Source organism: Magnolia sinica, chromosome 1, assembly GCF_029962835.1.
Source record: "Magnolia sinica isolate HGM2019 chromosome 1, MsV1, whole genome shotgun sequence".
Classification (NCBI taxonomy): domain Eukaryota; kingdom Viridiplantae; phylum Streptophyta; class Magnoliopsida; order Magnoliales; family Magnoliaceae; genus Magnolia; species Magnolia sinica.
Window position 1 is genome coordinate 38,347,013 of NC_080573.1, and position 17,646 is coordinate 38,364,658.

The 17,646-nt window shown below is 41.2% G+C and overlaps 1 protein-coding gene across 1 annotated transcript; it reads left to right on the plus strand.

The window, feature by feature from the left end:
* Positions 1-364: 364 nt before the first annotated feature.
* Positions 365-835, plus strand: LOC131245548 (uncharacterized). The gene has a single exon (XM_058245083.1). The coding sequence runs from the start codon at positions 365-367 to the stop codon at positions 833-835; it is 471 nt and encodes a 156-aa protein (XP_058101066.1).
* The last annotated feature ends 16,811 nt before the right edge of the window (positions 836-17,646 follow it).

Below are 17,646 nucleotides of genomic sequence, written 5' to 3' on the forward strand. Positions count from 1 at the left end.
CCAATGATATTATTGCAATATCACGACAATTATTTCAAAATCTTTGTAAATTTTAAAATATGGCATTTTTATGGTGATATTAACATGAAAGCAGTAAAAATTTTAAGCAAATATAATTAATATTTTAATTTTAATTTTAATTAATGATTTATAATAAATATTTATATTTTTCGTGAGACTTTTCGTATGAGAAAAACTTCAAAATCCGGCAATCTCCTGAGAAATTTTTGGGCCGAGAAGATTTGGCATTAATGACTAAAATGTACTATGGAATTCAAACAACAGGCACTTGTTGAGCTTATCTTGACTAAGTTGATTCACTTACAGGTGCCCAATATTGAAAATCCTTGTTTTCCCTACACAAATGGAAGAAGAAGTGGAGGAACATATTCCACGTTTCATAAGCAAGTGGAAGGAGCTCCAGTGGCTGTGCATGGAAAGTACACCATCTTCTTTCAATGAAATGCTCATGGAAATCAACACTCATTGCAAGGACTTTATGGGGCTTGTGACACGTGGCTGGATTAGTGATGAAGAGGCTCTGGAGATAGTTAAATTCCTTCCTACGATTAAGTTCTTGTATCTAAGAGGGTCTTTCATGTCCAAGGAAACTCTGATAAAGATAATCGAAGGGTGTAGAGAACTCAAGCTTTTAGATGTGAAGGATTGCTTGGGTTTGGAGATTGACGACGAGACATTGAAGAAAGCTTCCGGGATAGAAACCTTTGTGTATGGGGGCTCGCTCTTAGAACAGAATGACTACGATGACGGTGACGACGATGAAGACAATGACGGCGGCTCTAATGATATTATCATATTTTACGATGAAGACTAGAAAATCAAGATGGATCGAATTCCTACTTAATTAATCTAGACCATGCAATTTGTGTGCTATAGATGTGTACATTAATCCAGAACATGCAATCTGTGGGCCACGTTGTTAATGAAGTATAAGCCTGCAATCATACTGATGAGATAACCCTAACCATAAAACTGGGGACCATGAAAAGCAGAAGGGGACAGTTAAAAAGAATGGTCAGAATCCCAAGTATAATGGCTGTTAGCAGATGGTTGAAATTGTGTTATTAGTCTTATTTCCGGGCCACGCTTCCTCTAAAATGGGCTATGAATGGGACTGCTCCAAGCATTTTGGGAGTAGGAGGTACCTGAACTTTAGTTATGTATCCATCCACATATCATCTCCACTAATCTGATGCTTGTTTGATTATGTTAGCATGTGCTTGTTTGTGTGTTGTTTGGAATCTAAAACAGATATTTCTTGAACATGAATTTAAATGTGATTTGGGAATATGGCATTATTTTGCGGAATGGTTCTTAATTTCAATTACAGTTTAGGAAGTGATTCTTATTGACGAGTGTCTTCAATTTATTACTAAACAAGATTTTCAATTCCATCGAAATATTCTACAAAAATCATGTTTGCTCACGGGACGTTTTTGGACATTGTCAATTTGATCGACAATTGTGTTAATTCGATCGATGGTCTGTCGAGTCCCGCCAATTCGATCGACAGTTTGATCAACAGTGCATGCAAGTTTTGTACAAGTGCGGATTTTATTTCTAATTATGTACAAAAGTGTACAAAGTGCTTTGTAATACACAGTTTGGGTTAAGAAAACGAGTGTCACTACAAGAAATCTCACTTTTAAGTTCTTCCATCTCTTATAATTTTCTGATTACCATGGATTGTTCATCGCTTTGTGACGTGATTTTTTTTCCGAAAGGGTTTTCCATGTAAAATTTGTGTGTTCTTTATGATTGCTTGAATTTTCTTTCTCTATTACATTATTTGATTTTATCTGAGGTTGCTTCCGCACATAAAAAGTCGTGTTAGAGCTTGTTACATTCCTAACAAGCAATATCAGAGTGTACATTGGGTTTTCAGATTGAATATGTAAACATGACATCGAGGGGATTGAATGTGAAGTTCAAGATAGCGAAATTCATAGGTAAAAATAATTTTGAATTATGGAGGTTATAGATACAAGCCCTCTTAATTCAGCAAGCGATATAGCATGAATTCCTTAGGAAAGCAAAACATCCTAAAATGGATGAAAGAACAGGATTGAGATGAACTTTATTAGATGGCGATTAACAATTCAATTGTGTTTGGCCGATGAAATTTTATACATTGTCATTGATGAGACGACTACCGTAAGATTGTGGGCGAAATTAGAGAGCATATACATGACAAATTCACTCTCTAATTGCCTATATCTGAAGAGATAATTTTATAATATGAAGATATAGGAATGCTAGGATCTCTCTGAGCATATCAACGTCTTTAACAAATTGATTTGCAAACTAACATACTCGGACGTGAAGATCGATGAAGAAGGCAATGACTTAAACAAACTAATTTACAAACTAACATGTTTGGAGGTGAAGATCGATGAAGAAGACAATGCCCTAATTTTATTGATGTCCTTTCCAGATTCCTACGAGTATCTGGTAGATACTCTGTGTTATGGTAGGGATACCTTGGACCTTGATACCGTTATCTTATGCCTTTAGGCGAAGGAGTTGAGAAGGAATAATGGAGAGAAAGGTACTTATACGGGTGCACATTTTGCTTGGGGAAGATCATCTAAGCAAGAGAGCAAGAAGTCACAATTGAGGTCCAAGTCAAATAGTAAAGGAAAGTTGAAGTGTTGAAACTATCACTATATGGGACGTATGAACAATTACTGTAAAATCCCAAAACCCAAGATGAGAAATCAGATGATTCGCCGATGAAAGCCAATTCAACATAATATAGTGAAGGGACAAGTGGTTGTGACGTGTTGTCAGTGTCCAAGCTTAGTCACTTATACAATGAGTGGATTTTGGATATTGGGGCATCATACCATATGTGTCCTCATCGGAGTTGGTTGACTACATATAGTGAATATATATGATGGTGGATTGGTTCTTATGGGCAATCATCATTCCTGGAAGTTGATAGAAATTGGTTTGGTTGGGATCATGATGTTTGATGTGGTGGAGCGTACTCTAAACGATGTGATGCACGTTCAATTTAAAGAAGAATCTAATAGCTTTAAGAGCTACAGAGGCAATCAGATGCAAATTGGTGGTTACAAAGGTGTCTTGAAAGTTTTTAAAGGGGCACTAATTATTATGAAGGCACAACGGAGTGAAAACCTTTACAGGTTGATCGAGAATACTGTATCATGTAGACATGAAATGTCTATAGTAGATTCCACATTGGCACATTAATTTGTAGCAAATGCACCTAGGCCACATGAACGAGCACGTAAGAATGTACTTCTTGATCATCAGTTAATTTCTTGTTTTAAATTTTTTATTTAAATTTATGTGAGCACTATTTATATGAAAAATAATCAAAGTTGGGTTTTAAAATCAAGAAATGTGTTAGTAAAGGACAACTTGACTATGTGTATTCGGATGTGTGAGGGCCTTCACCTATTGTTTCTAAAGGAGGGTCGTTATTTTTTATCACATTCATTGACGACTTCCATAAAAAGGTTTGAGTTTATTTAATGAAACATAAATTTAATGGTTTTACCCATTTCAATGCATGAAAGGCAATGGTTGAAAAGCAAACAGGGCGAAAGTTTAAAATTTTAAGGATAAATAACAATGGAAAAATTACTTTTAAGGAGTTTAATCAATATTGCAAGGATGAGGGGATCTGACGCACAATAAAGTGAGGCATACACCAAAGCAGAATAGTGTGGCTAAATGTATGAATCAAAGTCTTTTGGAAAGAGCTCGAAGTATGTTCAATAATGTTGGGTTAACGTGGGCAAGGAGCTATGGGCTGAGGCTATAAACATAACTTACTATTTAGTGAATCGATCTTTCTTTATACTGATTGATTATAAAATCCCAGAGAAAATATGGAGTAGTTAAGAACTTGATTCTCAGGGTTACAGATATTTGATTATAATATTTACTCTTATATATAGTCAGTTGAGAGAAATAAGATAGACCAAATGGTTAAAAATTGTACTTTTGTCGACTATGACAATTGAGTGAAAGGAAACTGACTATATGGATCGATTTCACACAAGATCACATTTAGTAGGGACATTAATTATGTTCGATGAGGGTTCCTTTTTTCAAAAAGATGAGTACAAGGAATCAAAAAAATTAGTGATTAATATTGAAATAGATAAAGTTAAAACACTCGAAAAAGTTAAGCCACAAATAGAGGTACAGGAAGAGGTGGTTACACCACCTGTTAAGAGAAATCACCAAGGGATCACAAAGTACCATTATGATATAGGGATAACTCAAATACTATGTTTGCTCTCATTACAGATGAAGGGGATCCATCTATCTTCTAAGAAGCATTAGAAGACAGATGTAGAGAAGTAGATGTTAACAATGCATGTTGAGATGGATTCTCCATACAAGAATAAAATATGAGAGCTGGTAGGGCTACCCGTTAGGCACGAAGCGATCAGGTGCAAGTGAATTTTTCTAAAGAAACTGTATAAGTACAAGGCTAGATTGGTAGTGAAGGGTTATGCTTAGAAAGAATGTGTTGACTTTAGTGAGATATTATGTTTATGATTAAGTATCTATCAGATTCGTATTGGCATTGGTTTCCAATACAATCTATAATTGGAATAGTTAGATATGAAGATTGTGTTTCTATACGAGAATCTATAAGAGAAAATCTACATGAAGCAACCAAATGGGTGCAGGAAAAAGAGAATATGGTTTGCAAGTTAAAGATGTCATTGTATGGCCTGAAATAGTTGCCTAGGCAGTGGTACAAAAGTTTGATTCTTTCATGATGATTCAACGGTTTATCATAAGAGAATTCGATCATTGTGTCTATTTCAGACCATTGAGTGACAGGGAATTCATTATTCTGGTATTATATGTCAATGATATGCTTATCGCTAGCCATAACATGAGTTATGGGAAAATATAGTCTGACCACTTTCAAGGATAGCTCGGCCCGACGAATGTTTCTTCCCGAAACACTTCGCCTAAGAAAATTGGCATAAAGCCAACATCCGCTCCCACGAACATACCCCTCAGCAGGATGTGGTCCCAAGTTCCTATTCACTCACACTCACTAGAAACTGGATAACCTAACAGGGCTAAGGGGCCATCCAGAACAGCTAGATCTGACGAGAGATCAGGACTGATCCATAGTTTGAACTGATTTAGTCGTGATTGGATCAGCTTAGGTCATCTTTGACCGAACAATAGAGCTCGACACTAATAAGCTCAGTTCGAGTTGTTCTTAGCCGCTCGACAGAGCTCGGCTCAGATGAGCTTGGCTCAGATCGTCTTCGGTTGACCAAGGGAGCTTGACCAGATTAGCTTGGTGCAAGACCCCCTCCCAGTAACGCACGATGAAAGTACCCGCCCGACGCACAATTCTAGGGTAACTGCCAACATTCACCACCAGTGCACATCTCGCCTAACGGCTAAGATAGTGCCTGAAATCATGGGCCATGCAGCCTTACGAACATTATAAATACAAGAATCACTGATAAGGACAGGTATGCAAAATCTCCTACCCAAAATCCCTAGAACACGACTAAGACGGTGAGCTAAGTCCTAAAGGGGGAGGGGTGAATAAGACTATGCCAAATAAAAACTTAAAGTACTAAAATAATAAATAAATTAGAATAAATCACAAATCTTAAGAGCACTAGTATTGAAAATTTGATTCAAACTTAGTTCGCAGGACAACTTTACACCAAAAGCAAAGTTTTAGGTAGGACAACCTAATTTCACAAACTTTTGTAAGGATCAAGGCTTCAAACCAAGCAAAAGATAATAAACCTACTTATTATAATAATTCACCAATGCAGAAATAAAGTTACAATCATTTACCAAAAAGTACAAAAATTAAACATTCACCACAACACCAAGAGATATAGTGGTTCGGTGTGTACATCAACTGTTCTCAAACAGCCACACCTACTCTACTCCCAATAATCACAACCCACGTGATATTGACATTCACTAAAAATAAGGTTTTCCGAGGTTCACCTTAAAACCTATACAATTGTGATTTTAGAAGGGCTATCACAAGCAAAAACCCCACATTGAGATTTTCTGGCTATCTCAGTCAAAACCAATACATAAGATTTTCTGGTTATCTTAAAAGAGACCAAAATACAAAGAAATAGAATTGTACTTATCTTCTCTTATAAGACGTTCTTGATATAGCCTATAGAACCACTTCGCTTGAAGTATGTTCAATGTCCAGTAACACAAACAAGGGTCTAGGTTCTAAATTAATTTTAAATTAATTCAAACTATAGGCTACTTGTTTAAATTCCTCACATCTCAAAAGAATAGTGATTACTCTCTTTAAAAAATAAGATTCATGAAAAGACATCAAGGAATTAAAACAAAAAAGCTATATAAACAAAATATTAAAATACCATGCAATAGCTTCAAATTAATGGGGACCTCTCTCTCTCTCTCTCTCTCTCTCTCTCTCTTGGTGAAGGCTTTTCTTAGCTTAAATGAGTAATTTCAGAATGAGAGAAGGCCTTTATTTATAGTTAGAAATGTTGTTGCTTCGACTCGTCTAAGGTCTCTTTCAACTTGTTTAAGATCTAACAAAATTTTAAATTTTGGGTGCGATCAGATAAAACTGTTTTTCGACTAGTCAAAAGCCCTGCTAGACTAGTCGAGGGTGCTTGATTTTAGTTGCTAGACTTTGAGTCAAGCAACCCTCTACTGGTCGAAGGTCCCTCTTCGACTGGTCAAGTAGTCTGCTTCACTGGTCGAGAAACCACCAGAAATATCTGTTTTTTACATTTCAAACTTCCACTGGTTGAAGATTATCTTAGACTGGTTGAGGCACAACTTAGACTAGTCAAACTTTAACTTAACCAAAGTAAAACCCATATAAATTATCTTTTGAAAGCACCTAAGTCTAAGGTCTTTCTAGTGTTTATTATACCTGAGAAGACTGGACATTGAAGTGTAAAGCTTGAATCTTCTTCTTGGATCTTCAATAGTTGATCTTATACTTAAAATGTAGTTGAAGGTGGAGCTTAATCTTTTATTATAAGTGTAGTAGAAATTGAACTCATTTCAGCTTTGAAGTTTCCAACTTAGGACTTGTACTTAAGCTAGCACTTTCCAACTTCATGATTCACTTGAAGGTGAACTTTCCATCTTCTTGATTCACTTGAAGGTGAACTTTCCCATAAGTTGTTTTGTCTCATCGAAATTTGATAATAAAAAAAAGTGTGCTTTATAGATTATAGCACTTACACGATTAAACCTAGATTCCAAGCCTGACGTTAGCATTGGAGGGTCCCCTACTATAGGCGGGGTCTCCTTTATTTCTTTCTTGTGCAGGTGCTCAAAGGTCAGAAGAGGGCAGCCGAGATTTATGCATCAATATTTTGGTACCGTTTGTGGGAAACGATGTGAAAGTCATTCCTGCTTCACCAAGAGAAAGCAATGGCAAAAGGAAGAAAGAAGAAGCTCCCCACCACTGTCGCCACCAGCCCTGAGCCCGCTGGACAGCATAATGATCAAAATTCGTCTTCTCAGCCTCAAGCTAAGTTGGCTCCAACGAGAGAAATACTATCAGAACTGGGAGGTCGTTACCTTTCCTTACAGAACCAGGTCGAAATGTTGGCCAATGAGCTCGGTCAAATGAAACAACTGTAAAAAAGGTAACTCCCCCTCCCTAATTAAGAGGCAATGGCCCCAGTAGCTGTCGAAGATTCTATGCCTGTTGGCTCTCGGAGAGAAGCATCCCAGGCATGTCTGCCCAAGCGCCATCCCACGTTTCCGAGACCTCGGTGCCAGTGCCTTCGACTTAAGTCATGAACTGGAAAAAAGGAAGCGTGGGAAAGCATATAGGAAGATCTGGCCCTCGAAATCGTCACCGAAAATAGAGATCCTTGGGAGGTTCAGCTTAGAGCTGCGAGGCCAGATCGGCATCATGCGTCAAGCCTACCAGGAGTAAGCTCTGACTATAATAAATGCGATGATGGAGGAGACAGAGCCGTCATTCACGAATGAGATTATGAGCTTGACCTTACCGTCGAGGTTCCGGATGCCACCCATCACCCCGTACTCAGGATCCAGGGATCTAACCAAACACCTCGAGTCCTATAAAGCTTAGATGGAGCTCCAACCAACATCCAGATCGATCATGTGTCATGCCTTCTCCCTGACCCTGGTGGGAACTATATGAAGCTGGTATAAGCAACTAAAGTCGAGGTCGATCAGCTTGTTCACCGACCTCAGTAAGGCATTCCTAACATAATTCATTTTTGGGAAAGAGTGACTAAAATCGTCTACTCATCTTCTCACTATCAAGCAAAGGGAAGGTGAGACCCTGAAGGATTACATCATGCGATTCAACAGGGAGGCGGTACAAGTCAAAGACTATTCGAATAAGATCGCGTTGAGTGCCATGATTGCCGACCTTAGGGAAGGAAGGTTCCTCTTCTCGATTGGGAAGAACCCTCCAACCACCCTGGGAGAGCTCATAAATCGAGCTCAAAAGTATTCTAACGCTAAACACCTCTTCAGTTCCCGGAAGTCCACATGAAATACCAAAAGCTTAACAAAAGATAGGAAGCGAAGATAAGAAGCACTGCCCCGGACGACCTCCAACAAGAAGAGATCGAACAAGGACACTGTGCATGGTTAACGATTGAGCAAACGCCTAGAGAGTTGGTTCAACACATACATTCGGCTCACTGCTTCACTAGAGTAAGTCCTTCTGGAAGTCCGAGACAAACAGTTGCTTAAATGGCCAAGCTATATGAAAACCAGTGTGGATCAGTTGGATAAGCGAAAATATTGCTGCTTCCACTACAATCAAGGCCACAACACCAGTGATTATGTCGACCTTAAGGAAGAAATCAAAACCCTCATCCATAGTGGACACCTACGAGAGTATGTCAAGGAGGGGCGACTAATTCGAAAAGATGAATAGCCAAGCAAAACTACTGAGACTAGCATCCAAATTCCTACCATCTACGAGGGGCTTGCAGGTTACGGAGATTCAAACAGGGCTCGGAAGGCTCATGCTTGGAGCATTGACCCGAGTCATTACGTTCATTTAGCCGATAGGCCGTGCAAAGAGCAGCAAATGCACCAGTGCAGCTTAACGTTATCTGAGGAGGATGCTGTTGAGTGTTAAATATTTCATATTCTTCTCTATTTATATCTTGGTTTTAAGAACATGATACTGCTTAATGGTATATTTTATATATGTTTATGTTGTAAGGTGAATCTGAGAGCTTGGATTGAAAAGAATGCAAAAAACATGGATTTGATTCTCAAGAATTACCTCGGTAAAGGAAGGATCTTAAGGGACTAAGAGTGAAGAAATTGCATCTCAAAGATCCAAGGAAACCAAGTACAAAATTTGAAGAAAGGACTTGAAAGATCGCAGAATCAGTCACAGAAAATAGATAGGTTTGGTCTGACCGAACTTACACAAAACAGTCCATCGACAAACGATGAAATTCAAAAGCTAATTCGGTTTGAGCGAAACTCAATTCGGTCCGATCAAAGGGAGGATTCGGTGTGACCGAAAGTACACAAAAAGCTCCTACGCTGAAAGGAGTTAATTCGATTTGACTGAAGATTAATTGGTCTGACCGACAACTTAAGGTCGGTCTGACCGAACTCAGCTCAGTCTGACTGAAATCGAGAAACTGCTGAAATAGAATCCTTTTTAAATTCGAACTTAACTTCAGATTCCACTTTAGTCCGACCAAAGGTGACTTTGGTCTGACCAATGCGTAGTGCGGCTGCATAAATTGAGGCGATTTCGCGATCAGTTTGCGAAAATTCCAAGTCGATGCCTAAGGTGGAGCTTCACAAGAATAAATAAGAGTCCCTAAGACATTCATAAGTATCTTCTAGGGTTTATTAAGTGGAGCAAAGAGAGCCGCCACTAAGAGTTTTTCTTCTTTTTCCTTAGTTTTTTTAATGTTTTATTTAAGAGTTCTTAGTTCAATCATGTCTATGGTTGGTTAAATCTCTTAGCTAGGGCTAAGAGGTGAAGCTTGTAGCGTGGTTGGGATGTTTACTTTACTTTGATTCATGTCTATGTTGAATTTCATTGATTTTTAGTTGATTTTAAGGAATATTTTCAGTTTTCAATGGTTTATTGTGACTCAAATTATAATAGAGCTTATGATAGCTTTGAGTATCTTCTTTTCTTCTTTGAGATTATTGGATTGGTAAATCCTGTTGTTTGTCATAGTCTCCTAGGCATAGTTGGGTGATGGAATCCCTCCAAACTCCACAATCCTCTTCCATTGAGGCTATATCAATGAGAAGTTCAGACATTCAATCATCTCTCATTCCAATTAGATAACATAGGACTCTGATTCCAATTGGACCTCTTAAATCAAGTAAGGTAGCATCCCAATTGCTACAAGTGGATCCTCAGCACTCTAGTTCTCACCTTTAAATTCATAAGTTTCAATTACATCCTTCACAATTACTCTTTAAAAATTATTCAAATATAGTTTTAGATCTTCTTCTTCTTCTAAATTCCAGTTACTTTCAGAAACGTACGAGTTTAGTCCATGTGAATTCGACCTCGGTCTTATTGATATTATTACTACATCGCAACCCTACACTTGGGGTTATGAACAAGTTTTTGGCAGCATTACCGGGGACTAGGTTGCACTTTTCTGAATTTAATTAGCTTTAGAATTAGGGTAAGATTAGGATTAATTTTTTATTTGATTTGTAGGTTAGGGATTTTTCTGTTTTGTTTTTAGAAACTAATTTTGTTCTATGTTTTGTAGGATCCTAACCTAACATCTCCTTTCTGGTAACATCGTTCTAACTCTCTCTCTCTCTCCTACTTATTTGCTATAGTTTTCAATTCTTAGATTTTAAGTTAAATTCTGTACTTGAAAGCTAAGAGTGTTTCATGCCCTAGTGGGTTCATGACAACACTCTATGTATTTTGTGTGAAAGCGGATTAGTCGAAGGGTTGCCTATCTGTCATATGACTAGACATCATTTGAGATCCTCAGAGTCAATAGAAGTAATGGCTACTAATCAACTTGCAAATCAACCTCTACTTGAGGAAGCCCAAGACGATAACAATGTTTGTGTGCAACCCCAAGTCACATCCTATAGATCTATGTTAGCTCAACTCGAAACCCTTACCTTAGCGACCGTGCCGTCGTTGTGGTTCTGACACCGTGTCTTACGCACCGATGCGATACCCAAGCCAGAAGATGTGGACCCGCATTTAATTCGAGGAAACACCATGCATTGCAAATTCTGAGAGAATCTCTACAACTCATCCTATCAATTAATTAAGTCTAGTCAAGTACTCAACCCATCACACTCATACCTCACATGTCACCTCTCTTACATAACCCATACCACTCTTACCCAAGCTACCTCCAAAGTCAATATTTCTTTTACACAACCCATACCTCTCTTACACAACCATCCCTCTCATCCCATCCTTCTTACACACATCACTCCTCTCTCATTTCACTCCATCCCATCTCATTCTCTACCATTTTCCAAGCAACTAAGGAGAGAAAATCCTAAGGAGAGAAAGAACCCAAGATCAAGGCCCACTTCGTACCCCCAAATCTCTCATCCGATCCCTTCAATCCTCATCATCTTCCATCAAAGAGAGAGCCAAGGAGTTTGGCATTCCATAGAACCAAGAAGATCTAACGGTGGAAGTTTTATAGGCTTAGATTTATGTTTTGATGATGGGCTAAGTGGGGCCTACCGATTGATGGTATGGACCTCACTTTGGACCTTAGGTGTGGTTGATGGTCCACCATGATTCATATGATCATCCCATGATGGGGCCATTCTCCATGGACCCCATCATGATATTTATTTTCCTAGTGTGAAAGGGTCATCTAGACCTTGCATTTTGGTGGAGAAGGGATCTCCACCATTGATTTTGATTGGTGGGCCCACATATAACGGCATCCACTTGATGTATGTTTATAATGCATGGAAGGGAGGGCTCATAGTGGTGGAGCTCTCTCTTTCTCTATCTCTCTCTCTCTCTCTCTCTATTTCCCTGTTTGAATGTCGACCTTAAAGAATGGATTAGATCTACACCACGGACGGTGGAAATCCCACCGTGATGTATGTACTTTGTATCCACACCGTCCGTGAGATCATGGACAGTGGGTCTTGCTGCATGTGTGGCAATCCACACCGTCCAGTCCACTGGACATGGACCCCACGCATGATGTATGTATTCCATTCCATGTCGTCTATTTATTTTTTCATCTGTACCATCCATCCGTGGACCTCACTTGATGATGCCGTGTCCAGGCTGTCTAGCTCGCTGGATGCTGGACGTGAAAAAAAATAAAATAATAATAATAAAATGAATAGATATATATAACTTTATATAACATAATATAATATAATATAATATATATATATACATATAGATGTATATCTGGTGGGCCCCACGTGGGACCCACCTACCGTGGAAATGGATTGGCTGGTCTACCACATACCAACTTTATAACTAATGTATGACGTTAATAAATTCTATGGGGCCCACACATGATATATGTATTTTATCCATGCTACATGCCCAGTAGTGTGGGCCCCACACACGTGGGATCCACTGTGATATATTTATTACATCTACACCGTCCATCGGTGTGGACCCCACCTAACGTATGTGCTTTATCCTTGCCATCCAACATATGGACGGTGGGATTCCACCATGATGTATGGGTTTTAATCTGCTCCATCTGTCGACGTGGGACCCACCTTGAGTGTATATATTGTATATCCAGACCGTCTGTCTGCTGCTAGCAGCAGATAGCTGTTGTCTGATGTTAGCAGGTTTGTGGACCCGATAATGAGATATGTGTTAAATCTAAACCATCTATCAGGCGGACCACACTGCAAAAATTAGCGGAGGATTAAACGCCTATCATTAAAACTTGTTTGGCATTCCAGAAGTTTTGGATCAATATGAAATTTGTTTTCCTCTTAATTTCGGTCTTCGAGACCTTATGAACAGATTGGATGGAAAATCAATGTTATGGTGGGCCCTGTGATTACTAGCAATGAAAATCATTACCTCCACTGCTAGTTGTAGTATGATCCAAATGATCTTTCAATATGATTCATTTTTTGGGAATGTATGAGGCCCATGTGATGCAGCTCACTTGATGTATATGAGGCCCACGTGATGCAGCCCACTGGATGTATTGGAGGCCCACGAGTGAGGCCCAATGCGACATATATGAGGCCCATGAGTGAGGCCTAATGCGACGTATGTGAGGCCCATGAGTGAGGCCCAATGTGATGTATGAGGCCCTTTGAGCGAGGCCCATAGAGATGTATGTGAGACCCTTGTACGAGGCCTAATATGATGTACATGAGGCCCATTGTGTGCGATGAGGTCCACCCATGATGTATGTGTTATATATACATGCTATCCATCCTTTTCCTAGATAATTAGAGGGCCGAGGCCTCGTCATGATTCCAATTTTGATTTCTAAACGGACCGCACCTTAGGACAATGGTGGTTAAATGTCCACCATTGTAAGCTTTCCTAAGGCCCATTGTTAAGCCCATTTCCACCCTTACCCGTTGGGCTAACCCAAACCGTTGGGCCCCCATTGATGATGATACCTTCCACTATCCTTGCAGGGGAACCCCACCTTAAGATATATGATATGCTAGTACATTGATGTAAGTTATAATATTCTAACATGGATCATTCCATATAGACTACTATATGATTAGTGGGGCATATCGTTCAACCCCATCATCGCCTGCTATATCTTATAATCATGCTAGTGTACTTAGTCTAGTAGGACACACTGAGAACATGTTTAGTATTGTATCATGATACATGCCCATACGCATCATTTGTTTGCCTGTTATGAGGAGTGTTTGATCATAGCATACGCCGTTGGGCTAAGACATTTACAGGACTCCTTATGAGACGGAGTGCCCCACATGATCGCGCGGTATGCGCAGGACTAATGCATGACTAGATGGTATGACTCATGCATCTCACATTTGTTTGACATTATCACTGTACACCCTAGTGACATCAGGGCGGTGGCCTCCACAGGCACATCATGGATGGTCGGATTTAATACCGGAAATATTGGCTCTAACACTGTGGGCACATAGGCTGTTCTTGGGTGAGAGTCCCAGAACTTTTTTGGTACCAGGAGATGCTCCAACGTCTAGACCAAGTGGATACATGAGTAGATGAGCACCAAATACCAGTAGGCTATGTCTCTCACTGTGTCGTGGTCGGTTGTGAGGGGGTGTGGCCTTATCCACCCTAGTGAGGGGGTTGTAAGCTAAGCTGACTTTGACCAGCTCGTAAATGGGTCCACTATTGACAAGCTGGGTAGGTATTGGCAGACTACTCGTCAGGCGGATAATGTGGTCTCTTCCACTCACCGGCTATGCGGCTAGGTGGGTGATGATCGGTGTAGAGAGGAACTATACTGATATATGTACTTGATGAGGACTGGCATGCTTGCATTGCATCTCGCATATGACATTCGGCTACGTACGCCTCGCATCGCATGGCCTTAATATGGCCAATAGCATTCATGTCTTGCATCGCATAGCCTTGGCACGGCTGATGATACTCATGGACTTACCAGCATTTTTCCACATTACTCTGATACTACATACTTGGCACTTGCCTTATGCATACACACTACCCTCTAAGCTTTTGTAAGCTTATGCATGACCGTTATGTGTAGGTAACGTTGGATCACAGCAGCGCTAAGGTAGGAGCGCGTATCAAATCATTTTGGAGCCTTTTGATCATCTTGTATTTCCCTTTTCGCTTTGTGCTCAAAGTTTTTGGTATAATGGATATGTGGTGATGTTGTTTTGTGACTTGGTTATGCTCCATTACAAAAAATAATCATATTAAAAATACTCCTTGTAGGATCCCAGGATTGTAATCTCGCATATGGGTGCCGGGAGCCGAGAATGGGGCACTACGGGCGCCGGATTCGGCGATCGAGAATTTTGTCAGCCTGGTCTTCGAGTTTAGGGCGTGACAGAAGTTGGTATCAGAGCATAACTTGGGAATACCTGAGAATCACATCACATATCTGATATGAACTTAGAATGAATAAGTCCCGAGTCCGAATAACTTAGTGATTTTCTGATATAGACCCTTAACATCTTTGCCTTCGAGAGTCCTTAAGGCTGATAGGCCCCTTGTTCCTTCTTGTATGATATGCCGCCTTGGAGAGTGACATGAGCAACTCCCGCTCCCCCGTCTGAGTCTGGCACAGCCCCAACAGTGCTCGTGAGTGCAGATCAGTACAGCAGATGCTACAAGCGATGAACAGTATCCTTCAGGGGCAGGGCAAGCATCTCGCTGTTACGCTAGCCCAAGCGGAGTAGGAGCATGCGAGCACCCTTCTTCGAGACTTCTGACAGCATGATCCCTCACGCTATCAGGGCGAGCAAGACCAGATTGTTGCAAAGTGATGGCACTCCAAGGATGAGGCTGAGTACTGGTGGGCATCAGTTGCCCGAGTAGTAGCGGCCGATTTCGAGTGGACCTGGGAGGACTTCGTAGACTGGTTCGACTGGAAGTTCTTTCCCAAGTATGTTCGACAGCAACGCGCATTAGAGTTTGAGACTTTAGTCTAGGGGGACATGTCTGTGTTGCAATATGAGGCACATTTTGTTGTGTTATCGAGGTTCACAATATATCTTGTTGATACTAAGGGACGGAAGGCCCGCCGTTTCGAGAACGGCTTACGCTCTGGGCTTAGGAGCCGTGTTGTCGGACATATGCTCCCAACATTTGAGTAGGTAGTGTAGAAGACACATGTTTATGGGGCAAATTGGGCTGATTCACAGAGGGTTCGTGACCATAGAGGAGGAAAGCACCCTCCGATAGCTCCTAAAAGCAGCATCGTCATCCACAGCAGCGACACACGACCCATCCAGCATTTCAAGCACCAGTGACACCCCCAGTACCACCTCTGGGACCGTTCTCAGGTGCTTGCTTTGGATGCAGTAGGAAAAGACATCGTAGGCACGAGTGTCCCTATCCGCAGCAGCAGTAGGCAAGGGCACTGTAGTAGCCTCCACAATAGCAGCAGTGACCGCTGCACCATCCTCTGGAACCTCCATCGTAGCAGCGGCAGTTGCCGTAGCCGCAATAGTAGAAACCGCGACCTCAAAGGGGATAAACACCTCCCCAGCTGGCCCATGGCAGATTTTATGCCACCCAGTAAGACCCTCAGTCATTAAGAGGGGTCGTCGAGGGTACTCTCCCTGTTTCTACATGCATTACATATATGTTGTTTGACTCTGGTGCATTGGATTCCTTTGTGACTGAGGATTTCTGTCGATTGACTGGTTTGCCATTAGAGTCTGCTCGTAATGGTTATCAGTATCGACTCCCTTGGGGAAGACTACGGTGTTGGGCCGATTTTGCTCATCTTGCCCCATTCTGGTTGGTTATATCTTTTTACTTGCTGATCTATTTGTGTTGTCAATGTCTGAGTTTGATGTCATCTTGGGCATGGATTGCCTCACCGAGTATCACACCACATTGGACTACTCCACGAGGACAGTCACATTCTGTATAACCAGCGTGCTGCAGTTCCAGTTTGTTGCTGAGCCCAGAGGAGAGCAGCTTTCCTGCTTATTGTCGTGTGCCGTTGAGGAGCTCGTTGCTTTGAGTATCGACCAACTTATGGTCGTTTGTGGTTTTCCCTATGTGTTTGAGTTAATTCCGGGGTTACCACCTCATTGGCACACGGAGTTTCAGATTGATCTCATGCCCGGTCTCGCATCTATTTCAAAGGCCCCATATCATATGACACCGTTAGAGTTGCGGGAACTGCAGAAGCAGTTGGACGAGTTGCGCGAGCTGGGCTTTATCCATCCAAACAGTTCGCCGTGGGGAGCGCTGGTACTCTTGGTGAAGAAGAAGGATGGCTTGTTGAGGCTTTGCATGGATTACCGCGAGTTCAACAATGTCACGATCAAGAACAAGTACTCGCTCTCAAGGATCGATGATTTGTTTGATCAGCTGCAGGAGGCGCAGTTCTTTTCGAAGATAGACTTGCGGTACGGTTATCATCAGGTTCGGGTCTGAAGGAGGATATCCCAAAGACAGCATTCAGGACGCGCTATGGTCATTTTGAGTTCCAAGTCATGTCCTTCGGATCGACCAATTCGCCTGTGGTATTTATGTAATTGATGAACGAGGTCTTCCATCCGTATCTCGATCAGTTTGTTGTGGTATTTATCGATGGCATTTTGATATATTCGAGGACCCGTGAGGAGCATGAGCGGCATCTGTAAATTACCTTACAGACCCTCCATGCACACCAGCTTTATGTGAAGCTGGAGAAGTGCGAGTTCTGACAGGAGGATGTGAAGTTCCTTGATCACATGGTGATGAGGCAAGGCGTCGCAGTGGACCCCTCGAAAATTGATGATGTGCGTCAGTGGGGCCAGCCCACGAACGCACCTGAGATTCGTAGTTTCCGTAGTTTGGCGGGCTACTACCAACGTTTCATTGAGGGATTCTCTCATATTGCAGCCCCGTTGACCAGGTTGGCCTGGAAGGACGCCAAATTCGTTTGGAGCGACGCATGTGAGCAGGCATTCGCAAAACTGAAGGACCACCTCATGTCTGCTCCTGTCCTCACTCTT

Excerpts from the sequence above, each read along its gene's own strand:
- LOC131245548 (XM_058245083.1), top strand. The coding sequence starts at position 365 with ATGGAAGAAGAAGTGGAGGAACATATTCCACGTTTCATAAGCAAGTGG.